Source organism: Chiloscyllium punctatum, chromosome 15 (assembly GCF_047496795.1).
Source record: "Chiloscyllium punctatum isolate Juve2018m chromosome 15, sChiPun1.3, whole genome shotgun sequence".
Taxonomy (NCBI): domain Eukaryota; kingdom Metazoa; phylum Chordata; class Chondrichthyes; order Orectolobiformes; family Hemiscylliidae; genus Chiloscyllium; species Chiloscyllium punctatum.
Window position 1 is genome coordinate 33558902 of NC_092753.1, and position 27395 is coordinate 33586296.

The following is a 27395-nucleotide window of genomic DNA, read 5'->3' on the forward strand; positions in this document are numbered from 1 at the left end:
GTTATATATTATTTAGTAGGTAAAAACAATAACTGCAGATGCTGGAACCAGATTCTGGATTAGTGGTGCTGGAAGAGCACAGCAGTTCAGGCAGCATCCAAGGAGCAGCAAAATCGACGTTTCCGGCAAAATGTCAAATTTGCTGCTCCTTGGATACTGCCTGAACTGCTGCGCTCTTCCAGCACCACTAATCCAGAATATATTATTGAGTAGCTAGTCACATTATTCTTAAGATGCATGATTGTTTCTTGTAAAACATCTGGTTCAGCTTACAGTCTTAGCTACGTGATGTTAATCATGTGAACAATCACTGCACCACATACTGGAGACTAATGCAGCACATTGAATATAGTTAGCCCCCTCCTGGGAACAGTCCTTTATATCCTGACGGGCTTTTCTTGTGATGTTAGTTAACCCTTTTGTTCATGATTCCTTTTTTCCTTACACAGCAAGGTAAATCAATTCAGTTAAACTTATTGACAGCTTCAAACCTCACCTAAGAGCAATATAAGATCATTGAAGCAAGTTTACTGATAGTTTATAAAACACATCTTCTTTAAACTTAGCCCCTTTTATCTAAAACCTATGCCCCCTATAATTGCCATTTCTACCCTGGGAGAAAGACTCTGACTATCCATTCTATCCATATCTCTCATAATTTTGTACACTTCTATCATATTTCCCCTCATTTTTTTGATGTTCAAATGAAAACAGACCCAATTTGTCCATTGCCTCCTCATAGCTAATACTCTCCAAATCAGTCAACATCTGGTAAACCGTTTCCATACCCTCTCCAAAGCCTCCACATGCTTCTGGTAATGTGACGAACAGAACTGTACACAATATTCCACATGTAACCTAACTAAAGTTCTATACAGATGCAACATGACATAACAATTTTTATACTCTATGTTCTGACAAATGAAGGCAAACATGCCATATGCCTTCTTGACCACCTTATTTACTTGTGCAGCCACTTTCAGGGAATTGCGGGCCTGTAGGCCTAGATCCATTTGTATCTTGATGATGGTAAGGCTTCTATCAATCCCAAGGACAAAGTGAGGACTGCAGATGCTAAAGATCAGAGTCATGTGTGTGGAGCTAGAAAAGCACAGCAGGTCAGGTCGCATCCAAGGTGCAGGAGAATCGACGTTTTGGGCATAAGTCCTTCATCAGGAAAAGCTTATGCCCAAAATATCGATTCACCTGCTCATTGGATGCTGCCTAACCTGCTGTGCTTTTCCAGCATTACACTCTCGACTTCGATCATTCACTGTATACTTCCGTCCTGTACTAGATCTTCCAAAATGCATTACTTCACATTTGGCTTGATTAATCTTCAGCTACCATTTCTCTGCCAAAAACACCAGTCTACTTATATCCTGCTGTATCCTCTGCCAATTCTTGAAGGCTTCAAAGCTGAAAAACTATCTTTGGGTAGATTATGTTTTAATGTATATTATAGCGGAAACAATTTTTTTTAAGTTTACAAGTATCAGCATGTAGAATCCTAACTTAAGAATCCTTTGGGTATTGTTATCTATGCTTGGACGCTAGATTCAGTGTGAGGATATAAATGTGAGACTATACATGTTTAGAATTGCATATGAATGTTTATTAGGATGTGAATTTAATAATATTAATTCGATGTTTCACTGAGGAAGCACACTAAAAATCAACCACACTCTTCCTAAAGTCATACGAAAGTTACAGATTTTATATAAGGATACAGGAGTCCCCAATTTATCTGCCTTTTAGATGCAGGCTGACAGAAAGTACAGGGCAGTCTTCAGTACTTAGCAAAGGAATTACTATTCATTAAAAATAGATGTTCAAACTACAGTTAAAAAATTAGGAACTATTCATATATAATTCTCCTATTTAGAACTCCAAATTCACTTTTACACACCCCCTCCGCACACACCCCTTCAGACAGACAAAAAACACAACATGGCAGTTATGGATGGAGAGAAAGACTGCAAAGGCAGTACAGCAGTTCCTGCCATGGGATTTGCTGCAATGATCCTGTTGCTGATCAGAATTCTGCTTGAAGATTTACCTTCTCCAGATACTTTCATTTGTTTGCTGGAAGTACAAGATGACTAGTTCAGTCACCGTTTCCAGCAATTGGTGAGAGAAAATATATCAGCTATTTTCAGGATTGAGATGTTTTTTAATTCGGAGTAAAATCAGTTCCTTCCCTTCCTGGGGTCTGATGATTTCTTACTCAAACAATTACACCTCCAAGCTGTTCAGCCATGTGGGACAAAGATAATTGAAAACAAAATGTGAAAATAGTTTTCTTCAAATCTTATTTGATTGAATATCCATATGCATTTAAGGATTTATACACTGTGTATAAATGTGAAGTCTTTGCTGTCTTTGCTAATTTATGATATAGTAAGCAGGTTATCTAACACTCTGAGCAGGCAAAAAGGCCTCACTTATCCAAAAGGTGGCAATTCTTCCCTGCAGAGTACACTTGAGTGTTGGCCTTGATATGTGTGCCCATGCCCTACAGGGTGACTTGCTCCATGAATTTTGTGTTTCAGAGGCAAGTGTGCTACTGACTGAACCACAACTGACAGGCAATTACTTGGAGCATGTCCAGTCTCATCACTTAAACAATCCAGCTCATTGCTGGCTGCATTTTCTCACTGGCAAGAAAGGCTGACAATGTGCAGACTGACATAACTCTCACTGCTGCCTGCAAGATGTATCCTCTTCAGTGACCCAGTGCACTCACTCCCACAAGAAACATGTGGCTGACACATTTGTGAGAAACCGTGACAAGTGTTCTTTAGCAGTGTCCTGGAACTGAGGCATTAACTGGGGAGGTAACTACAGTCCATTCCTGGAGACTTGCTTGGCACCAACTACCCTGCAGTACAGACATTGATCACTTGAGGCACTGCTACCAAACCAAGATGGCGATCAGTGCATGAGACACTGAAGATGAAGAAACTTCTGGACCAGGAGAATGTGTCAGCAGTCTCAAACCAGTCTACATTCCCATCATGGGGACCATGCAGGCAGGGTTTGACCTGACTTCATAAGTAATATTGCACATAGAAACATCCAATTATACCACTATATTTCTGAGGATGTTCTCTTCATTACACAATTCCTTTATAAAACATTTGCACATATACACCTATACGAGAGTTTCATAAAATATTTATTAATACACCAATAAAATTCATAATAATGAATGGTGAATATAACAAACCTGTCTGATGGTGGGATTATTTTGTGGGCAATACCTAGGGTACACGGAAGAGTACAGCTCAAGATCTAAGTGTGGGTGCCAATGGGCAGGTGTCAAGGAAGTTTCAAAGAAAAAGACTTCAAAGGGAAAAATGTACTGCAAACTGAACTGCAATCTCTTCTGAGTTACCTCAGACTGAGGGAGAATAATGGCAGAAGAGAGTTTCCCCAGTCAAGACTGCATAAGAACATGGGTTTAAAAAAAGTCAGTCTTAACTCTGGCCTGTGTGTGCTGGTGGGTGAAAGTTTGCATTGAGTGTCACAGCTGAGAACAGTCTAGTCACCATTGTGCAAAAACAATGAAAGTCATTCTCGTTTTTCTAGAAGACAGAACGCAAGCGAAGCTGCGATCAACAGGAAACAGGAGAAAAGGCCTCCCAGCTGTCCTGTCAAGCCAGGCATCTCAAAATGAACGACTCATCTTCCAATAGCAGTGCTAACGCTATCACCCAACGGCTGCATAGGCCTATCAACCACTCTTCACAGAAATCAGAGACTGACCCTTATATCTTTTAAACTTTATCTATTTTGGTCAGCTTGCATTTCCAATCTGTGTGCATGTGTGTTGTATTATTATTTCTTATCCGTTGGTGAGTAATAATCTCACAGTTTCATTATATCAAGAAAGCCTGGCTAAACTGACACCTTTCAAAATAAAAATGCATTTTTGTCTGGGAGAAAGGTATCCAGAGGGAAAGGTTCCTGTTTAAATTCACCTCGTTTTGTACAACTGAGGGGGTGATTGAATAAAGAAAGTGAGCCATCCTCACCTGGGAACATAATGATTTGGGGTATCTGTCTGGAACTATAATAACTGGGAGAACCTCACCCAGGATCCGGTTATGCCATCTTGTAGTTTCAAATTGAAACCTGACAGAAAGTTGGTGATGTCAACCAGGAACACCAAGTCATTTGACCATTCATCATCATCCATGAAGCTGGCATATCTTCTCTTGTTTTCTGCAAAGGTGTTTATTTTGTCATGTGTGAGTTTGTCTGCTGTGCTCAGCCAGCTAACATGGCTGATATAAATGATGTGAAGAGGACTCAGAATGGTCAACAATTAAGCTCCCTGGAGCTTCTCCAAATGTACGTTGGGACAATCCAGTCCATCAGATATCATCTCCAGGGTCTTTATACACATCTGCCCTTTGTGGTCATTGCAGTGAAGAGTAATGACTTCCTAAGGCGAAGATCTGACTATCGGGCTGACAAATCCATGGTACTTGCCTGTCAAACAAGGGCTCCATCAGCCATCAGATCACAAAGTTCATCCCCTGAAGACCGAACTTTACCAGAACACATCATACTTCATTGAAAATGTCTTCCCCCACTGTTGTGCCCTCCGTTGAACTTAAGTCAAATAGTTCCTCAATGACTTTGAATGTTTTTGGCACTCCTCATATAAAGATTGCTCATTAAATTGTATCACTTACATCTGTGGTATCATTGATCTCTAACCTGTAAAATCAGCAGGCATCAAGTCTTGCGACCAGGGAACTTTGAATGTCAGATGTCGGGTCCTTCGCTGTCCTAGCAATGGCCAGATACGAAAGGCTAAGTTTCTCTGATATTGGCTTTGCATGTACTCACTTTCATGACTTGGACAAGGGCAAGCTTGGTCTATAACTTTCCAGAATTTCTATATTCATTAACTCCAATGGGCATAAATGGAGCCTAAAGAAAAGTGCATGACGCTACTGGGAAACTTGAAACCAAAACAAGAACTTAGTCATGAAATAGTTTTGTTTGTAGAGAAACTGTGATTTTATGTAGATACTGAAATTACAACCAGCAGATTTCAATGAAATAGTTCTTGAATAATATTGAGTCGATCAACAAAGATCTACCTTTTTCAACACAGGAGAAAACCCTTCCCAATTAAGTGGGATTTATCCTTAGGCTATAAATAAGACAACCACTTGACAAAATATTTACTTGTATTTCTAGGCCTGTTGTTGTACATGGATAACTTTATGTGGTTTTTCTTTAACGTGAGAAGTTTTGATTTTATGAAAGTCTTTTGTGAAAGATTAATTTGACATTCGTTGCAATATGGATATTAACTTAATGTTTTGAGGGTCTCTATCAGTTATAAAATACATTTATAAAATATAGAATTTGCTGGAGGAGGATATACTTACAAAAACTGAAAGTCTGTCAGAAAGACTGTAAAGCCAATGTTTCTAATTTTCCTGGACTTCGTCGGGCCCACTAACCAAGGAATAAATCTGTATAATACACTTTTTTTCCCCACACTGGGGATTGCACAGTTTGAAATGCACAGTTCAATTCTGTTGCAAAAAGCACATTTTCAACACATTTTGGGTGTGTTGCTTTTTTCTACTGAAACAAACAACTCGTTTTCACTTCCTGTGACCTCAACCTTCCTGCTTGCTCGGGAAAGAGCTGTTTGAAACCTCTATTTAGCAATTACGTAAAGCAAAGGATGAGCTGGTTACAAAAGTGCCAAACCCAGCAACTACACAGTCACACTTGGAGAATAACATTGAAATCATGTAATGTACTCTTCCTGATAGGCAAGCATGTTTAGCAGAACTTTCATTGCTGCAGAAATATTCTGCTCACTCTTGTCTTGTTACATTCAACTTGGTCTCTTTCCTGCCTGTGCTGCCTTAATTTAAAATCATTTCTTTCCAATTATCTGATCATTTGCATCATTTCAGTACTAACTCCCCACATCGTCATTATTGTTGCTTAATTTGAATTACTGGATAATTCAAAACAAATTTCAAACTAGAGTTTGAATTACTTGAAGTCAGCTATTTTGAATGGAGTGTTGGATGGATATGACATGAGCCGATACATACTAAAGATTTCTCATGCAATGTTTCAGCTGCCTGACAAGGAGTTGAATAGAGACACCACAAATATATTTCTTGAAAGGGGTCCAAGTAGCAGCATTCTGCAGATGTTCTAGAGTGGATCACGGACCCTGTATTCGTAACTAAAGGAGCAAGCTTCCACTATTGTCTGGGCCATAAAGGGATCCTCCCCTGAGTAATGTTCCCTCTGTTTTTTCATGTGTGGCTGATTTATTTAAATACGTTTGTCCCTTAGATAATTGTCAAGCTGTAGATCAGTCAACTGATATCTTAAAGCAGATGATTTAATCACCCCCACGGGAATTTTAAAGTTGTAGAATGTAGAACATCTTTTTACAGTCATGTATACTCCAGTACAGAAGTACAGGAATACAGTGAAAAGCTTTTACAATGGCTGCCTTTAATGGCATCTTCTTAGGTACAAGTACCTGGGTACAAATCTTAGATATAAAACAGGATTAAAAGGATATGTAGAAGCATTATTTACAGTGTCTGGTAAATTCAGTTAGAAATAAGATAGTTATAACATTGTTAAAGGATTGACATCACAGTCCAGTAAAGAATTTCCAATAGCAGCAGCTCAGCACATGGTCTGACCACCAGCGCCAGGCCCCAGTCCAACACCCTGGAGCGTCGGAGGCTGAGGGGTGACCTTGTAGAAGTTTACAAAATTATGAGGGGCATGGATAGGATAAATAGACAAAGTCTTTTCCCTGGGGTCAAGGAGTCCTGAACTAGAGGGCATAGGTTTAGGGTGAGAGGAGAAAGATATAAAAGAGACCTAAGGGGCAACTTTTTCACGCAGAGGGTGGTACGTGTATGGAATGAGCTGCCAGAGGATGTGGTGGAGGCAGGTCCAATTGCAACATTTAAGAGGCATTTGGATGGGTATATGAATAGGAAGGGTTTGGAGGGATATGGGCCGGGTGCTGGCATGTAGGACTAGATTGGGTTGGGATATCTGGTCGGCATCGACGGGTTGGGCCAAAGGGTCTGTTTCCATGCTATATAACTCTATGACTCTATAACTGTCTCGCTCCGCTCCAAGCCTCCAGTCCACTCCGCACCCGCACTCAGCTGCACAAGGGGAAACTGCACCAGGACCTGTTTCCCCTCACACTGCACTGGGACTCAATTCCCCTTACACTGCTCCAGGACTCATTCACCTCACACTGCACCAGGACTCACTTCCCCTCGCCCTGAACCAGGACTCATTCCCCTCGTGTTGCACTGGGACCTGCTTCCCCTCATTCTGCACCAGGATTCAATCACCTTGCACTGTTCCGGGACTCATTCCCCTTGCACTGCTCTGGGAGTCGCTTCCCCTCACGCTACATCGGGACTCATTCACTTCGCATTGTTCCGGGACTCGTTTCCCTTCACGCTGCACTGGGACGCATTTCCCCTCATGTTGCTCCAGGACTCACTTCCCCTCGTGCTGCTCCAGGACCCGTTTCCCCACATGCTGCACTGGGACTCGCTTCCCCTCGTGCTACTCCAGGACTGCCAAAAAGAGAGAAGCTTCAGGTGGAGTGTCATATTCTACCGCCATCTTGCCGTGGTTCAGAGGGAACACGCTCTGCTCCTGTGAACCTTAGCAGGATTAGGGTTGGAAGTCCTCTGCTGGCACTTCCATAGAAGAATGTGAAGATTAGAGTAATCTCCAGCATCTGCAGTACACACTTTTGTCTTCCATAGAATGTGCTACTTCCATGTGGCTGAACTTTAGTATTCATTGAACAAACTTTGCTAGAGTAAGTTGTTTTTCATGCTGTCAACCAGACCTTTCCTTCACCCTTCAGCTTTGGAATGTTTCACAATGTAAGTGGCTATAAGTGTGGGCAATACTGTCTGGATAAACTAGTCATCCAACAGTGATCTCTGCAACCAAGACATTGGAGAAATAAGAAAGAAACAGGGAAGCAAGAGATAGAAAATTGAGCGAATCCAAATCAAATCAGGTGCTGAGCAAAGTAAAGAGGGAAAGAACAGATGGACTAGGATAGAAAACACCATTTGTCTTCAAAGACAGGAAGGAAATATCACAATAAAATATTAAATTTCAATAGAAATGATTACAAAGACTCAAACACAATTTGCTCTTTAGAAATGTTAAAAGATCACACAACACTGGGTTACAGTCCAACAGGTTTATTTGGAAGCATTATCTTCCAATGGGCTGCACAAATGTCCTACTTCTGGACTGGACTGAGTGGGTGGCTTTGCAAAACCATGTATCTCCTCATTAACAGGTTCTCACCATTTTTAGCAGCTCTAACACATGGGTGCATTTAATGATAATTAATATACAAATGCACTCATTTTATAAAACTCTAAAGACGATTAAGGATGAGCTGCAATTTTCACAAGGCTAAGAGCAAAGTGGGCAAATTTCCCAACCACTTGTGGTAATTCACAATCCTCTAAGTATCTCTTCCTCACCACAAGCTTTTGGCTTATTATTAATAGTGAAAAATGTCAATAACCCTGTTATCAAGACGACAAAGTAAGGATCATTTCTTTAATAAATTTCACTTTCAATCACTTTGACAGCCTTGAGCAATTGAAGATTTTAGATGGACAAGTGACACCAGCATATAATCCTGGCTTGAGGGTGTTTATGGCAAGGGGATATTGTCCATACCTCTTAGCCAGGTGGCCTGGGTTCAAGTCTCATCTGCTCCAAAGGTGTGGAACAGTATGCCTAAATATATTGATTAAAAATATCTTTAATTCTGGATTTCTCAATTTGAGAGCTATGCTCAGCTGACAACAAGATAATAATTCTCACCACTTTTGAGCAAGACATTGTAATAACTGCAAAATTAAAGGATGAGTAAAGAGAACTTGCGTTCATCTTTCATTATCTCAGGACATTCCCAAGTGCCTTACAGCCGTTAAGTATAGAGACTGTAGAAACGTAGGAAACGTGGCTTCCAAATCATGCAGAGCAAGATCCCAAAAAACAATAAATGTGAGAAATTACCAGATAATCTGATTTGTCAATGTAGTAGAGGGAAGACTTATTGAAGACATTAGGGCAATTCCTCCCCTCTTCTTCAGAAGAGGTGCTGTGTTTACATCCACCTGAGAGGGCAGATGAAACCAAAATCCCATCTAGAAAAAATGTCATCTCTGAAAGTGCAATACTCCATCAATACTACAGTGAATTGTCAGCCTGCAGTACAAGAACCTCTGGGTTTCTTAAATAGATTCTGGCCACAGATGTTGCCATTTTCATTCCGGGCAAATTATTCAGATACGATTTGGCATCTGTTTCTGAAACAACAAAATTGTTATTAGAATTTCAATGAAGTGAAAATGATGTTGAGCAAAATGAGCACTGTGTTGATCTACATATATAATGCCGTATCTAACTGCCTCAGGCTTCACTTGCCTCATCACTTTCCTATGCAGCTTGTGTGTTCAGGCACTGTGTAAACCAAGTTATGCACTACCACCAAGCTCACCACCAGCTTCTCAAGGTCAACTAGAGATGGACAATAAATGCTGCCAGCCAGCAACGCCCACATCTCACAAATGAATAAATAAAAGAAACTACACAATGCATCCTATTCCAGCCAGTAGTGTGCAATACCCTATCGTGAGCTGACAGAACTCTCAACTTCAGCTGGCTGGGGTGAGAGAAGGGTGTTGACTCTAACAATGTTGAGTGTTTGTTAAACATGCAACCGCACATGATACAGTCACATTCTCAGTCACCGTGTAAAGAGCTGCAGTGTTGTGTTCACTGACCATATCGCTTTGTATTAAATAAACATCGAAGGAAACAGTAATGGGAGATTCCCCATGGTAGCCATATCTCATGTAATCCAACTACAGTCCTTGATGTTGCAATGGTTGTTTATACAGACCAGGGTTGAATTACAAGGGAGGTCTTTTTTGTATTTATTTCCACTGAATGCCATTGACATTATTTCTGGGGTCCTTTTGAGTTAATTCTACCAGGAATTACTTAGAACACCTCTGCATGAGAGTTAAAGAATATCTAAAGCCCTGTCTAAATCTCTTTAGATTTCAAGAGAATGCTTCTTTATTTTTTCCATACTTCAGTAAAGAACATAGATCTGTTTCCTGCACACCTTGTATCTTAGTCTCTGAGCAACAGAGATTGTAGAGAGAAAGCTCCAGAATAGACCTGTTCCTAGAAAAAGTGATAACTATAATGATTTCTGAAATTGCTCATTTTTATTTTGGTGACATTTTACAATATACCTTTCTCTGTTCTGATCTCTGTAATGGGAAATTTATAACGATGTTAGGTGACATCAGTGCCAGTTTCCAGGGAGAGAGCCTGTGCCAGAGAGAGATATACATCCTCACACCCTCACATAAACAACAGGAATTTGGAAGAAACACATCAGCGTTAGACTGTAATGGGTATTTATTTCAGAGACAAGCTAGAGGAGAGATATCCAAATAAGATACAAACTAATCATAGACCAGTGTCTATTCCATCCCCAGTTTTCTCCTGTGGCTGGTACAGTAACACTCACAAAGTATATACAGTTATGTTAAATGCCTGTCTAATACATAGCATGCTAGTATGCCTGAAAAATGCAGTGTCTATGCAATAGGTTTGCAGTGGCAATACCACTTAATCTGCATAGACCCCTTCAAATACCAAGTCTAAACTGATATCATGGCAAGGAATATCATAAGATCATGGAAAAAGAGCAGGAGGAGGTTAAGTAGCCCATCAAATCTATTCTGCCATCCAGTATGATCATGTCTGATGTGACTGTGGCCTTAACTCCCCTTTCCTGTCTGTTCCCCCATAATCTTGACTGCCTTATCAATCCAAAATCAAACTAAGCCTTGTGTGTATTCATATACTGCCAACTCAGGTAGGGAACTGCAAAGATTGACAACATGCTGTGAGAAGAAATTTCTCCTCATCTTCCAGATGGAAGATGCCTTGATTTTAAACTGTGCACCTGAGTTGTAGATTGTCCCACAGAAGGAAACATCTTCTCGGCATCAACCCTGAGAAGGCCCCACAGACTCCTATATGGTTAATTACCATTATTTCTCGTTCTTGTAAATTCTCATGAGTATTGATCCAAATTGATGAACTTCTCTTCATAAGATAACCAATTCATCATATGAAACAGCTAGGTAACCCTCACTGCATTGTTTTCAATTCAAGTATATCCCTCCTCAATAAGGAAACCGTGCACAGTCTTTTAGGTGTTGTCTCATAAGTGCACTCGACAGTTGTAGCAAGATTTTGCTATGTTTAGAAGCCAGAGTAGGTATGATAGGCAATGCCTGAGAATATAACTCTGTTCAGCGCTCTTGTGTTATGAAAATGCCAGGCAGATTAGACATGGGGTTAAATAAAGAAATCTGGGAAAAAGTTCCTACAAAGCAAAAATATCTGCGTGGCCTGTTGGTTCAAAATTCCTATTTTTAACTGTTCATTCTTTGTCATACTTTATAAGTTGAAAATGCATCGACTTCTTTAAAAAGAAAATCTATCCCTGTTTTCTCTAGTGGATCACAATTCACTCCAAAATATGCTGTCAAAATTATGAAGTTAAAACATATATTTCTTGTCAGGGGTCACTATTTCAGTAATAAATGGTTTGAAACAGTAACACAGAAAGGTTGGATAAAGTATTATGGTAGTATCTGAACAAGCTTTTTGAACCTCTCTTTTTCACACAGTTCCTCAAGTCCTCAAAAGCTGTGCAGAATTCATTGAAAAACATGGCATTGTAGATGGGGTCTACAGGCTGTCAGGAATTACATCCAACATTCAGAGGCTGAGGTAAGGCATTAATTACAACTTCATGCAATTTTATTAATCTGAAATGACTTAAGTTTGGAACTGCACTCCTCACTTAAATTCCTCAACAGTGAAGTAAGTGTTGTCGTCATGTCTGAATGGGTGTCAACACGTTGTGTTTGACCTTACCAATTTGTCAAACTTAAAGCTGCATTACAGACAACAATTGCCTTACTCAGTGGAAGTCATCTCAGCCTGAACCAAACCTTTGCTTTGTATGTTCCTGTAAATACCTCTGATTTTCCTATGCCTGGGTTTGTAACGGTGAAAGTGAGACACTGAGATTTGAAGAGATTGCTATGTTAAGTGCATTTTATTAATTGCAAAATTAAATATTAAGAAAGCTTGCCATGTTTTGTCTGCTGACTATTTTAATGAATAGATGCAAAAGGCATCTTGTCAATTTTCAATTCTTTCTCCTGGTGTGAGTGGAAGTAATAAAGGCCTCAAGTTTGAGGCAGTTACTTAACCCCTGGTGAAGAGGCCGGTGAAAATTTTTCAAATGAATCTACAATTCTGTATATGTTCTATATTGTCTGCCAGGGAAGAACTGAGAAATAAGAAAGGGATGATCACCATATTGGGATTGTATTATAGACCCCCCAATAGTCAGAGGGAAATTGAGAAACAAACTTATAAGGAAATCTCAGCTATCTGTAAGAATAATAGGGTAGTTATGGTAGGGGACTTTAACTTTCCAAACATCAACTGGGACTGCCATAGTGTTAAAGGCTTAGATGGAGAGGAATTTCTTTAGTGTGTACAAGACAATTTTCTGATTCAGTATGTGGATGTACCTACTAGAGAAGGTGCAAAACTTGACCTACTCTTGGGAAATAAGGCAGGGCAGGTGACTGAGGTGTCAGTGGAGGAGCACTTTGGGGCCAGTGACCATAATTCTATTCGTTTTAAAATAGTGATGGAAAAGGATAGACCCGATCTAAAAGTTGAAGTTCTAAATTGGAGAAAGGCCAATTTTGACGGTATTAGGCAAGAACTTTCAAAAGCTGATTGGAGGCAAATGTTCGCAGGTGAAGGGATGGCTGGAAAATGGCAAACCTTCAGAAATGAGATAACAAGAATCCAGAGAAAGTATATTCCTATCAGGGTGAAAGGGAAGGCTGGTAGGTATAGGGAATGCTGAATGTCTAAAGAAATTGAGGGTTTGGTTAAGAAAAAGAAGGAAGCATATGTAAGGTATAGACAGGATAGATCGAATCCTTAGAATAGTATAAAGAAAGTAGAAGTATACTTAAGAGGGAAATCAGGAGGGCAAAAAGGGGACATGAGATAGCTTTGGCAAATAGAATTAAGGAGAATCCAAAGGATTTTTACAAATATATTAAGGACAAAAGGGTAACTAGGGAGAGAATAGGGCCCCTCAAAGATCAGCAAGGCGGCCTTTGTGTGGAGCCACAGAAATTGAGGGAGACACTAAATGAATATTTTGCATCAGTATCTACTGTGGAAAAGGATATGGAAGATATAGACTGTAGGGAAATAGATGGTGACATCTTGCAAAATGTCCAGATCACAGAGGAGGAAGTGCTGGATGTCTTGAAATGGTTAAAGGTGAATAAATCCTCAAGACCTGATCAGGTGTCCCTGAGACCTCTGTGGGAAGCTAGAGAAGTGATTGCTGGGCCTCTTGCTGAGATATTTGTATCATCGATAGTCACAGGTAAGGTGCCGGAAGACTGGAGGTTGGCAAACGTGGTGCCACTGTTTAAGAAGGGTGGTAAGGGCAAGCCAGGGAACTATAGACCAGTGAGCCTGACCTCGGTGGTGGGCAAGCTGTTGAAGGGAATCCTGAGGGACTGGATGTACATGTGTTTGGAAAGGCAAGGACTGATTCGGGATAGTCAACATGGCTTTGTGCGTGGGAAATCATGTCTCACAAACTTGATTGAGTTTTTGAAGAAGTAATGAAGAAGATTGATGAGGGCAGAGCAGTAGATGTTATCTATATGGACTTCAGTAAGGCGTTCAACAAGGTTCCCCATGGGAGACTGATTAGCAAGGTTAGATCTCATGGAATACAGGGAGAACTAGCCATTTAGACATAGAACTGGCTCAAAGGTAGAAGACAGAGGGTGGTGGTGGAGGGTTGTTTTTCAGACTGGAGGCCTGTGACCAGTGGAGTGCCATAAGGATCGGTGCTGGGCCTTCTATTTTTTGTTATTTACATAAATGATTTGGATGTGAGCATAAGAGGTACAGTTGGTAAGTTTGCAGATGACACCAAAATTGGAGGTGTAGTGCACAGTGAAGAGGGTTACCTCAGATTACAATAGGATCTGGACCAGATGGGCCAATGGGCTGAGAAGTGGCAGATGGAGTTTAATTCAGATAAATGCGAGGTGCTGCATTTTGGGAAAGCAAATCTTAGCAGGACTTATACACTTAATGGTAAGGTCCTAGGGAGTGTTGCTGAACAAACAGACCTTGGCATGCAGGTTCATAGCTCCTTGAAAGTGGAGTCGCAGGTAGATAGGATAGTGAAGAAGGCGTTTGGTATGCTTTCCTTTATTGGTCAGAGTACAGGAGTTGGGAGGTCATGTTGCGGCTGTACAGGACATTGGTTAGGCCACTGTTGGAATATTGTGTGCAATTCTGGTCTCCTTCCTATCGGAAAGATGTTGTGAAACTTGACAGGGTTCAGAAAAGATTTACAAGGATGTTGCCAGGGTTGGAGGATCTGAGCTACAGGGAGAGGCTGAACAGGCTGGAGCTGTTTTCCCTGGAGCGTCGGAGGCTGAGGGGTGACCTTATAGAGGTTTACAAAATCATGAGGGGCATGGATAGGATAAATAAGCAAAGTCTTTTCCCTGGGGTCAGGGAATCCAGAACTAGAGGGCATAGGTTTAGGTTGAGAGGAGAAAGATATAAAAGAGACCTAAGGGGCAACTTTTTCATGCAGAGGGTGGTACATGTATGGAATGAGCTGCCAGAGGATGTGGTGGAGGCTGGTCCAATTGCAACATTTAAGAGGCATTTGGATGGGTATATGAATAGGAAGGGTTTGGAGGGATATGGGCCGGGTGCTGGCAGGTGGGACTAGATTGATTTGGGATGTCTGGTCGGCATGGACGGGTTGGACTGAAGGGTCTGTTTCCATGCTGTACATCTCTATGACTCAATCACAGGGGACAAGTCACTTTTAAACTCAATTCACTAATGTTTGTTTGTAAATGTGAGAGCAGCCTCTAGGCAGTACCTACACCACATATAGGTCCACTGAGTCTCAAACAAAAATAATGTGAGTCAATACTCCCCCAGGGTCCCCATAATCGCCATCAGGATCCCCCTGCCCTCAGCAGCTGGAATTAACCCCTATGAAGTCTTGGTTTGACAAGCTGCATCAGAAAACCTATTCTGCAACATTCTCTCTCCTTCCCTCCAAGTCTCTCCAACTCCACTCCTCCAACATCCTTCCCTTTCTCAGCATTATCACAAGCTATCCTCCCTGTACTAGCTCCCTATCTCGAGGGGATGCCTCTTCATGGAAGGTAATTCTGAACTGGTTAGTCACCCAAATATCAAATCAACTCCGTTGCCTGTCACATATGCACATGGTCACAGGGAGAACATTATCAGTCTTTTTTGTTCCATTTTTGAATGTTCATTGTTGTAGCAAGTTTGTGAAGATAAAGCCATTTGTGTCACATATGCTCAGATGTTTGAATGCCAACAATTGCATGTTTAGCTCCTCATTAACATTCAATGGGGATTTTAAAATTTGTTGTTCCTTGTTCATGAGGATCTTACACCACTGAAACGTTTGGTTTCCAGGAGTAATTTTTATCGTGCCAAGCTACACTTGCTCCAAGCTATTAAACTGTATAAAATTTCATCACTTCTACAAAGAAGTGAAAATCCTCTAGCCAAATGTTACATACAAAAAGACAGCAAATGAGTTGGCTTTCAGAGAAAGAATTTGCCCTCACAAGATGTATCTTACAACTAGTATTTTTTAAATTCAGTTCTCATTTCTAATCTGTGTGTTTGTGTGTTGCTTTATTACTTCTCACATTGAATAGCAAATAAATTCACTCTTTTGATAATTCAAGGAAGCCTCGTCAAAATGGCTCATTTTGAATGCACGTTGTCTGGGAGAAATGTATTCCCAAGGGCATGGATCTTTTGTACATTAACCTTGATGTGACTAACTGAGGGACGAGGTGAATAAAGAAGGAGGTTGAGTCCAGCCCTCCTCAGCTGGGAGCTTGACGATTTGAGATATCCCATCCAGAACCATAATAACTTGAGGAATCTTGCCTGGTGTCTGGATGTAACAATTAGACAGATGTATATTTACAGTAGGAAGCTGTTATCTACTAACATAAACAAAATAGAACACTACAGTTTTATAGATAATCTACTACTTTTATTCCTTCTAATCTTTAATAACAATAAACTGGTGTGCCCCATGTTTTCCTGTAAAGTTGCCAATTGGGTTGACTTCCTCAATACATTGAATAGATCTTGCAACTCAAACACATTTCTCTTGCTTGCCTTGGTTGCATTATGAGCAGCAGCAGAGTAAATTATTATCGGAAACATATTTAGCAAAGTAATTAACCTTCTCCGAGTTGTACAATTTGACTTGCTCTCTGAAGCCTACAGTTCAAAAAAGTGCTGTTCTTGATCTTGGAACATGATAAAAAAAGGATATGAAATGCAATTGTGACTGAATTGGAAAGCTTTTAAGTAAACCTAGACAAATAGTACAAGCTTTCTTTTGCAATCATTCAAGTTATCAGGAGAAAAGGCCTAAAATATAACGATAACCGTGTTTTGACAGCACTCCAAAGCTCATAGCACAGAAATGAAAATGCAACTGGTGAATGGAAACATCACCCTCTATAAATTCTCCTCCCAGTTATATAGTGTCCTGATGCAGGAATGTATTGTGGTCTTCTTCATCACTAGTTAAATTCCAGAATGGCATACTTAAAGCATTTACCCTCACGAAGAGCAATGTAAAGGTTCAAAACAGTGCTCAATACGCCTTATAAGGGCAATTAGGGATGAGCACTAACTGCTGGCCTTCCAAGCAATGTTCTCTTCCCAAAACCAAATGAAAAAAAATTACAGTGGAACAATCATATAGATGGATTACAAACAAAAATCAAAGTGAAAATTGAGATGTGCTTCAAGAAAGATGTTTACATGTCTGCTCATTACAGAATTAAATGCTTTATCCAAGCTTCAACATATTTAATTTAAACCCATAGGATCATACAGTTTCTACTAAGCAAAATACATTAGACTCCTTTCAGCTCCACCCTGTTATGTCATATTCTTTTGGTCTCATCAAAAACTGTAATAACTTTTCAATGTTGTTTAGAATGGTTTCAATATATGGGATAGATTTCCCACTCTGATCTGTATGGTAACAGGGTGGCTAGGGCAGAAAAATCTGGGAGGATGGTGTTAAGTGACTCCCCAAATCCTCAACCACTTCAGCAATTTTCTATCAGGAATGACATTTGCTATTGAGTACCCAGTGGCCCTGCTCATGTGAATTCTGGTGCAGTGGGAAGATCAAAACTCTGAAGTGAGATTCACAATGAAGGCTTCTTTACTCTGCAGTTTTGCTGTACCTAACTAGAGACTACCACTGGAAGCTGCTAATATCATCATCTTCAGACATATAAAATAGAGAGGAAATCTGCAAAAATAAATAACAGAATCATAGAACATAGAAGAATACAGCGCAGTACAGGCCCTTTGGCCCTCAATGTTGCGCCGATCCAAGCCCACCTAACCTACACTAGCCCACTATCCTCCATATGCCTATCCAATGCCCGTTTAAATGCCCATAAAGAGGGAGAGTCCACCACTGCTACTGGCAGGGCATTCCATGGACTCACGACTCACTGAGTAAAGAATCTACCCCTAACATCTGTCCTATATCTACCCCCCCTTAATTTAAAGCTATGCCCCCTCGTAATAGCTGACTCCATACGTGGAAAAAGGTTCTCATGGTCAACCCTATCTAACCCTCTAATCATCTTGTACACCTCTATCAAGTCACCCCAAAACCTTCTTTTCTCCAATGAAAACAGCCCCAAGTGCCTCAGCCTTTCCTCATACGATCTTTCTACCATACCAGGCAACATCCTGGTAAACCTCCTCTGCACCCGTTCCAGTGCCTCCACATCCTTCCTATAGTATGGCGACCAAAACTGCACACAATACTCCAGATGCGGCCGCACCAGAGTCTTATACAACTGCAACATGACCTCAGGACTCCAGAACTCAATTCCTCTACCAATAAAAGCCAGTACGTCATATGCCTTCTTCAACGCACTATTTACCTGGGTGGCAACTTTCAGAGATCTGTGTACATGGACACCAAGATCCCTCTGCTCATCCACACTACCATTAGCCCAGCACCCCATCTTTTTGTTACTCCTACCAAAGTGAATCACCTCACACTGAGCTACATTGAACTCCATTTGCCACCTTTCTGCCCAGCTCTGCAGCTTATCTATATCCCACTGTAACCTGCCACATCCTTCCTCACTGTCAACAACTCCACCGACTTTCGTATCATCCGCAAACTTGCTCACCCAACCTTCTAGCCCCTCCTCCAGGTCATTTATAAAAATGACAAACAGCAATGGTCCCAAAACAGATCCTTGCGGAACACCGCTAGTAACTGCACTCCAAGATGAACCTTTACCAGCAACTACTACCCTCTGTCTTCTTCCAGCCAGCCAATTCCTAATCCAAACCTCCAACTCACCCTCAATGCCATACCTCTGTATTTTTTGCAGTAGCCTACCATGGGGAACCTTATCAAACGCCTTACTAAAATCCATATACACCACATCTAACGCTTTACCTTCATCAACCTCCTTAGTCACCTTCTCAAAGAATTCAATAAGGTTTGTGAGGCACGATCTGCCCTTCACAAAACTATGCTGACTATCCTTGATCACATTATTCCTATCCAGATGTTCATAAATCCTATCCCTTACAATTCGCTCTAAGACTTCACCCACAACAGAAGTGAGGCTCACCTGCCTACAGTTACTAGGGTTATCCCTACTCCCCTTCTTGAACAAGGGAACCACATTTGCTATCCTCCAGTCTTCTGGCACTATTCCTGTAGACAACGAGGACATAAAAATCAAGGCCAATGGCTCTGCAATCTCCTCCCTTGCTTCCCAGAGAATCCTAGGATAAACGTCATCAGGCCCAGGGGACTTATCTATTTTCACCCTTTCCAGAATTTCCAACACCTCTTCCCTACATACCTCAAAGCCGTCCATTCTAATTAATTGTGACTCAGTATTCACATCGGCAACAATGTCCTGTTCCTGAGTGAATACTGACAAAAAGTATTCATTCAGTGTCTCCCCAATCTCTTCAGCCTCCACACGCAACTTCCCACTACTATCCTTGACTGGACCTATTCCTACCCTAGTCATTCTTTTATTCCTGACATACCTATAGAAAGCCTTTGGGTTTTCCCTAATCCTACCAACTAAGGACTTTTCATGTCCCCTCCTTGCTGCTCTTAGCTCTCTCTTCAGATCCTTCCTGGCTACCTTATAACTCTCAATCGCCCCAATTGAACCTTCACGCCTCATCTTTACATAAGCCGCCCTCTTCCCTTTAACAAGAGATTCTAATTCCTTATTAAACCACGGCTCCCCCACACGACCCTTTCCTCCCTGCATACAGACAGAAAGAGGCCATTCAGTCCATCTGGTCTGCACCAGCTGCCTGAGATGTCTGAAAGTACTCATCTTCGTTGATTCATGCCATCAAACATTAATGAGGTGGAATTACACTGAGCAATACAAGGGGTGTTTTTATTTATTCATGGGAAGTGGATATCGCTGGCTGGAGCAGCACTTGCTGTCCATTCGTGGTTGTCCTTGAACTGAGCAGCTTGCTAGGCCATTTCAGAAGGCACTTCAAATTCAATCACATTACTGTGGGTCTGGAATCATATGTAGACCAGACCAATGTAAGGATGTCAGATTTCTTTCTCAGTAATACTAATCGCAGAACACAACTGGTCCGCTAATGTCCATGAGGAAAAGAAACTGCATCCTTCCCTGCTCTAGCCTACATGTGACTCCAGACCCACAGCAATGTGGTTGATTCTGGGCAATTCGAGATGAGCAATAAATGCCGGCCTAGCCAGCAATGCCTTCATCTCATGAATAAAAGAACATAAATAGATGGGCTTTTGAGATAATCGCTAGTGGTTTCATAGTCAACATTTGGCTAGCTTTTAATTCCAGATGTTTGCTGAATTCAAAATCCAAACCAGAACTTTAGTCTGGAACTTTGCATTACTAATCCAGTGACATTACCACTACACCACCACCTCCCCACAAAGCTCCCTTGAACAGAAACATTAAACACTCAACCCTTAATCTGTTGATAGTTAAAGAGTAACTTCTTCTTAAATTAAACAGAAGAAGAGACAAACTCGTTTTAACTCTTTGACATAAAGTAGCACCCTCCCTACTTCAACCAGACAAGGAAAAAATTTTGTGATGCAGAAAAATACTGAATTAGTGGGGGAGTCAGACTTCATGCCCAACCCTCTTTGTAACTGTGATTCCAGAAGATTCTTTGCGGTGAGGTTCATTGAAAAGAATTGCCATACTTCCAGTCTTAAGACTGCTGTCTTGTGCTGGGGTAGAGGGGCTTGGTGGGAATAACATTACTAGTTTGGGTACATACCAAAACATGGAGTGAGCAACAGCCCTGTGCTAAAAAGGACAAACCAAAATGCATGAACCAGGCAAAAGCCTTCCCAACATTGTCCTACCATCGCTGGTCCCAAACACACTATGGCTGAAGTTTAGTGTTACCATAGCATTCAATACTAGAAATAGGCTCTTGATGTCTGCCCATCATCAATCCAATTCCCCATATCCCACTTTAGCAGATATATCCAACATCCGCCATCGCTCCTGGTGTAACTTGTAGACAGGACAGAAGTTTCTGCAGAGCTAGTGAAACAATTTTCTGCCACATTTCCAAATCCCAGTCACTGGATATCACCAAACAGGTGGTAGAATTTGAGAAAATTTTACCATTTCTTAGCACAATCATGTGTTAAGAGATATTAGGAAAACTGTAGGTACCTGTGGGTCTATGACCACTAAATGTTAGACAATAACTTCTCAAATGCATTTCACCTACAATCCCAACACCCAAAACCTAGTGGAGACTTTTATCCCACCAGTCCCAGCTGGATTCAAACTTAGGCACAATGTACTAATTTGTTTCATCATCCAAACCTCATGCAAAATTAAAAGGGCAAAATGCCAATGATTACCAATCTTGGCCCAACTCAAATTTAAACCAGTCATTATCAGTGTGAAGATCTTTGTCAGGTTGTCATTTGAAGAAAGCACAGTGACCCAATTAGTGAAGCAATTACAGTGTTGCCTCGTGAGTGGTGATTGCTGCTAATACATCATCAAACTAAAAACTAGCAATAAAGCATCAAATTACTATTCGCTGTCTGTCCCACTCCCGTGACAGCAGCTGGTGAAATAGGAGGGTAGAATGTCTGAATTCATGTCTCTGGCATAAGGATGTTTACTGTTGTTAAAATTGGTGGGCAGCCGCAACAGAGCTAAGGCAAAAAATTATAAATTGAATGTATATTCTTTCCTGGTGCCAATGATAAACTAAAACTAAACTAGACTCTCTGACAGATGATATGTCTTGCTTCTGATGAAAAGGTTCTACCTAATTTTCCATTTATTGATATCTAGTTTACAAGATGGAGAGCCTTTCGTGAGGCAAAGAGACAAAAACACATGGTCCCCAGAAAAGTCAGAGATCAGAGTTCACATCAGCTAGGGGTTCAAAGTTCTTACAAGTGAAGAAATTGCACACAGCAACAGTTCAGAGTTCAGAGCAGTTGAGAGCTAAGGGCTCAGGAAATAAATTGCAGAAGGGAAAAGCAGAAGTACTCTTCTAAATGATAGAGATCTATTGGACTGTGGTCCTTTAGTTCTGTTAACATTAGACAAATATTAGATTTGAAACTTTCTGTTATGCTTGTACTTGAAGATCCCACCTGGACTGAAGATATCCACTACCCCCATCCCATCTCAATGTCTTCACTCCCTCACCTCCATCCAAAAACTTTCCTTCACCCTGCCCCCTCTATTTACCCTCCTCAGCCTTCTTCATTGACTATCAACTCTTAATACAAAACCCTCTTTATGATTTTTAGTCATCTTTAACACCCTCCCCACCCCTAAAGCCAATCACTCAGTTTTCCCATTTATAAACATAATGTCTCTGGCTTATCATAACATTTGGAAGTGTTTGCCAAGTTTATAAGTCTGTCAAAATAAGCGAACATCCTTTGAATAAACATGAGACATGATTATTTTTAAAAGTTCATAAATCTGTCAAAATAAACAAGTTAATATTTCCCTAGACAGATATGCAAACAAACCCTGAATTACAGAACCTACAAATTTGAAGATTTCTAAAAGATCTGATATCTGTCAAAACTTTACAATGTCCAAACAGATGGCTGAGCTGTTCTGTAAATAATGAATGAAAGTCATCAGAAATATTTAAACAATTAGCTGTTGATCTCATATTGGGTTACACTTTTTATCTTATATAATATGTTAATGTTCACTATCTACAAGACATAATTCAAAAGGTAGCCAGATAAATTCAGATCCAACAACATTCAAGGAGTTTGACACCATCCAAGACATAGCAGCCCATTTGATTGGAACCATGTCCACAAACTTTATTCCATCCACTACTGATGCTCAGCAGCAGCATGTACCACCTACAAGAAGCTCTGTAAAAAATCATAATATTTAGACAACACCCCCCATCCCCACAGCCATTATCATCTAACAGGACAATGGCAGCAAATGCATGGGAATGCCACCACTCCAAGTTCTCCTTGAACCCACCAGCCTGACTTGGAAATGTATCAACATTCCTTCTGCGTAGCTGAGCCAAAATCCTGGAAGTCCCTTCCTTAACTCCAATGTAGGTGTGCCTACACAAATGGACTGCAGTGGTTCAAGAACATAGCTCACCATGACATTCACAAGGACAATTAAGGATAGACAATAATAGCTGGTCCATCCAGTGATGCCATCCTCCCACAAATAAGTTTTTAAAAATTAAAGAAATTCGCAAAGCAGCAGCAAAGCACTTATCCAGCAGTTTCTCTGTTCTAATGTATCTCAAGATTTTCCACTTTACTATGCTAAGGTTTCACTATACAGCTTTCCAGTTGTCAGAAGTACAAGCTGACAACTTCAGCCCCTTACCTTTTCCAGTCACAGCACTGGCATCACTCACTTTAGTAAACATCGATGTAAATCAGGCTATAGTATTTAATGATGAACTATAAAGTGGACACCATCATTTTTACTTATCTTTTACTCTTTCCTCTTTGGTTTATGCATGACTCCACTTGGAATCAGAAAACTTAGCCTCCTCACTGTTAGGTACAGAAATTCTGTAATGCCCACTTCCAGAGATCTGTCAATAATTTCTAAATAGCTCTCAGCCTGTCCCCTTTTCCATTTCCCTTTGTATAGACTGAAGCAAAAATGGCGGTGCTACATATGGATTAGAACTACTGCCACCAATTTCTTTCTCCTGACATTTAACATTTGACTGAGTTTTTGTCTGGGCCCTTACAAATGAACAGATCCATCCACTCATGTTGAGCCTGTTAGATTTACAATAGAATGGGTACACATCTCAATAGGGTGGCACGGTGGGTCAGTGGTTAGCACTGCTGCCTCACAGTACCAGGGATTCCAGCCTCGGGTGACTGTCTGTGTGGAGTTTGCACATTCTCCTTGTGTTTGCGTGGGTTTCCCTCCACAGTCCAAAGATGTTTAGGTTAGGTGAATTGTCCATAGTGTCCACGATTGTGTAGGTTAAATGCATTAGTCTGGGGAAATGTAGGGTAGGGGAATGGGTCTGGGTGGCCTGTTTCCATTCTGTGAAGTAAAGAAATTGATGTGACAGCTACATTCAAGCACGGTTCTATCACTGTCTGTATAACTTTGGGTAGATTGTGATCATTGCTATGAAGAGGTGAGGAGGGATATTGGCTCCCCTCCTTTTAGCCTATATTTATCAATAACAACAAATATTTTTATTTAATTTTAGTACACAGGCTATCACATCTCAATAGAACGTAGTTAATTAGATCAAAATGGAAGATTCAATTCCAAGCTGTTATTATTTGAAAGAGAAAGGAATTGTATTACTTACCACAAGAAAAGTATAATCACAAGTATCAGGTTAAACACGGCAGGGTGAGCATATCAAGTACAACAGGAAGGTAAAGGAAGATGCTATTTAAAGTTCTCAGAGTGCTTGGGTTCTAAGAGTGGAACCCTTGAGTCCATAGTTATTTAACCATTCTAATTTTGTAAGTTTCAGTTGAATCTGCTTCCACCACACGTTGACGTGGTGAATTCTGCATCACAACAACTTCGACAAAGCAGTTTTCAAAATACAAACAATAAACTTTCTGTTAACATCTGAATCATTATGAAAAGAATTATCTGGCAAATCTTTCTTCCATTGATTTCAAGGCACACAACCTGATGGCATACATAATGTCAACACATATTGGCTTGTCACTTATTCCTACTGTCATTAACATGAAAATGGCTGTGCCAAAATGTTGGTTTTCATGAAAAACAGAGGGTTAGTGAACACCTGCCCATCTTTACAGTGCGCCTTTTCTAGCTTATCCCATTTGGCTGTGTTTCTTTGTGCCACCATGATTTCCTCCCTAAATATTTCTTTCCTCACTAATTCTCCCTGCTCTAGCACAATGCTCCTTAAAACCTCCCTCCGTGATCCAGCTCATCATCACCTGCCCTAAAATCTCCTTTACTGGCTTGGCATTGCACTGTGCTGGAATTGAACTAATGTGGAATCCCTTGGAAAATTTTACTGTGTGAAAACAATGCTATAGAAATGCAAATTATGGATATTATCAATTCCATACTGTAGGGAATCTAATCTAATCAAACACAGTGACCCAAAAGGTGTCATCATTTATGCCTCACTGCAGCCTGTCAGCAACTGACAGGTAGAACACAGAACTGGAGCTCGAGAAAGACTTTTACAAAGTTATTTTGAAAGATACGATTGTCGAAACGCAACACCCACATCCGAACTTGTGCAATCAGATTGCTTCATAATTTAAGGTTTTTACAGATACAGAAAAAATGTAGTTTGTTTAAAAGAAAAAAAGTACTCCTATTCTTATACACCTAACAAAAACAAGATGAGAAGTGTTCAAAATACTTTGCAGGGCAGGCAGCATTTGGTAAGAGTAACAAGGTTAACAAGCAGATATCTTCCAGTAATGGTCTGGGACTCACCTCCCAGCTGCAAAGCTGGTAAGAGACCCACAGCGCAACTTGTGATGAGGATCTGCCTGATCCTCTGACAACAAGGCAGTTCTGAGGACACCTTCATAGAGAATTAGGCCATCAGGGTGATAGGCCATCCTGACAGGAACTGCCAGTCAATCGCTAGCAAGCAGCATATGCACTTGATTGTGCTGTGTAGAAGTCATGGCTGCTTCAAACAACCCCAGTATCCAAGAATCCAGACCAACAGCAGTTGGAGTTTGATTGGTGATGTCTGAGGATTGGGGGCAACGGAGAGGTGATGGGTGCCAGGATGGTCAGAGACAGCATGGGTCGCCAGCCACTCTGTGCCCTATGTCTGTGCCCTTGATGAGATACCTAGGGTCTTTGATTGACATTCTGCATTCCCCTTCATCAACCAAGTAACCTGCACTCTCGTTGCCTCATGCACCAACTTCATCCCAACTTCAGTGATGAGCTGAAGAAGGTCTTTCTGTTCCAGAATGGGTAACGTAAGGCCTTCAATTGGCAATGGGTCAGGAATATCACCAAGGACATACAAACCCAAAATGTAATTCTGTTAGAAACAGGGATCAGATACATCTCCACCCCACCTAAGTTCATGATTGGGCAATAGCTTTCAGGGTAGGACTTCCCCTCTAAGGGACATATGCCACACTCCGTGCCAATGTACTATTGCTGTGGGGCAGTCTTGTTTAAAGTCAGTTGACTCAAGACGTGAGTGAGTAACACACACCAACACCTGTAAAAGTTCATACTGAAGAATTACTTTCTATTAACATCTTACAACAATAAGACCAATGAAAACACTTTACAAGCACAAAGGACCAATGTTAATTCTGTGCAAGTAGATGAGCATTTAATGAGTTAAAATCAGGCCCAATCATAGTTTTAGAAATGCATATCTCTTTCTGAATCAGGCCAGAGACAATGTATGACTGGTGGTCTTTTTTATTATAAATTAAACATAAGTAAATACATTGAGGGAAAGTACTCTTTTAGCTTATTGATGCTCACCCTTTCTCAAACTTGCTATCAGCTTGAAACTTCCATTACTTAAAGACATCACCTGGAAGCTACCTCATCACTCTCATTACCAATTCCACCATTGTTGTTCACCTTTCCAGTTGCCTATTTAACATTAAAATTAAATTGAGTCAAAAATTTCTCCAACACAATGTTGACAAACCAAAGCCTTTTTACCTTATTGGTATCTATCAGGTATTTACCTTGACTTCACTAACTTTCCATGCCACTTCCTGGTCTTTGCTCACAGGTACAATGGCTTTACATTTTGTTCGACCCTGAAATGTCCTTCCTAGGCCCTGTCTAATGCCTAATCAAGACCACTTCTGTCATCTCAAATTTATTAGCACAGTCATCTCTACCTCTTCCCGAGACGTAATCCAAGCTTGTAACAAATTGAGGATGGACTTCTCCAAAGCTTCTCATGTTGGTCTTCCCATCTCCATTCTGCATGAAAGCAGGATGCTTCTCTCTTCGTCTTCTCTCTTGAGAAACGCAGCCCTTGCGCGGTACCTTCCTGTGCTTTCTGCGCCCCAGGAGATTGATAATAAGAATCTCTCACTCAATTTTAAAATTCCTTGATAGCCTTTTCCCACCTTTGCCCAGTTGTCATCTTTCAACTACACAGACACCTTGCTACCCTGACACAGGATGCTGCTTCAGTTCCTCATAGTCATTCTTACATCCTTCTCTGTGCCATTTACTCTGCTTTCAATAGCCTCCTTAAAGCACTTTCCTCTGACTCTGTAGTTTGTTTAGTTCCTCTTCGACCTTTCGTTCTCCTTTAAAGAGCACAGGAACAGGAGTAGGCCATTTAGCCACACGTGCTTAATTCATCATTGTTAATGAGAGCTCAATGTCATTTGCCCAATTTGCCCAACTTAGATTAGATTACTTACAGTGTGGAAACAGGCCCTTCGGCCCAACAAGTCCACACCGCCCCGCCGAAGCGCAACCCACCCATACCCCTACATCTACCCCTTACCTAACACTACGGGCAATTTAGCATGGCCAATTCACCTGACCTGCACATCTTTGGAC

At 40.9% G+C, this 27395-nt stretch overlaps 1 protein-coding gene across 1 annotated transcript in view; it reads left to right on the plus strand.

Moving 5' to 3' along the window:
- The window catches only part of arhgap31 (Rho GTPase activating protein 31), a 106973-nt gene that overhangs the window by 48509 nt on the left and 31069 nt on the right, over positions 1-27395 (plus strand). The window contains exon 2 of the mRNA XM_072584925.1: positions 11805-11907. Coding sequence (XP_072441026.1) covers positions 11805-11907 — 103 coding nt within the window. The remainder of the gene's footprint in view (positions 1-11804; positions 11908-27395) is intronic.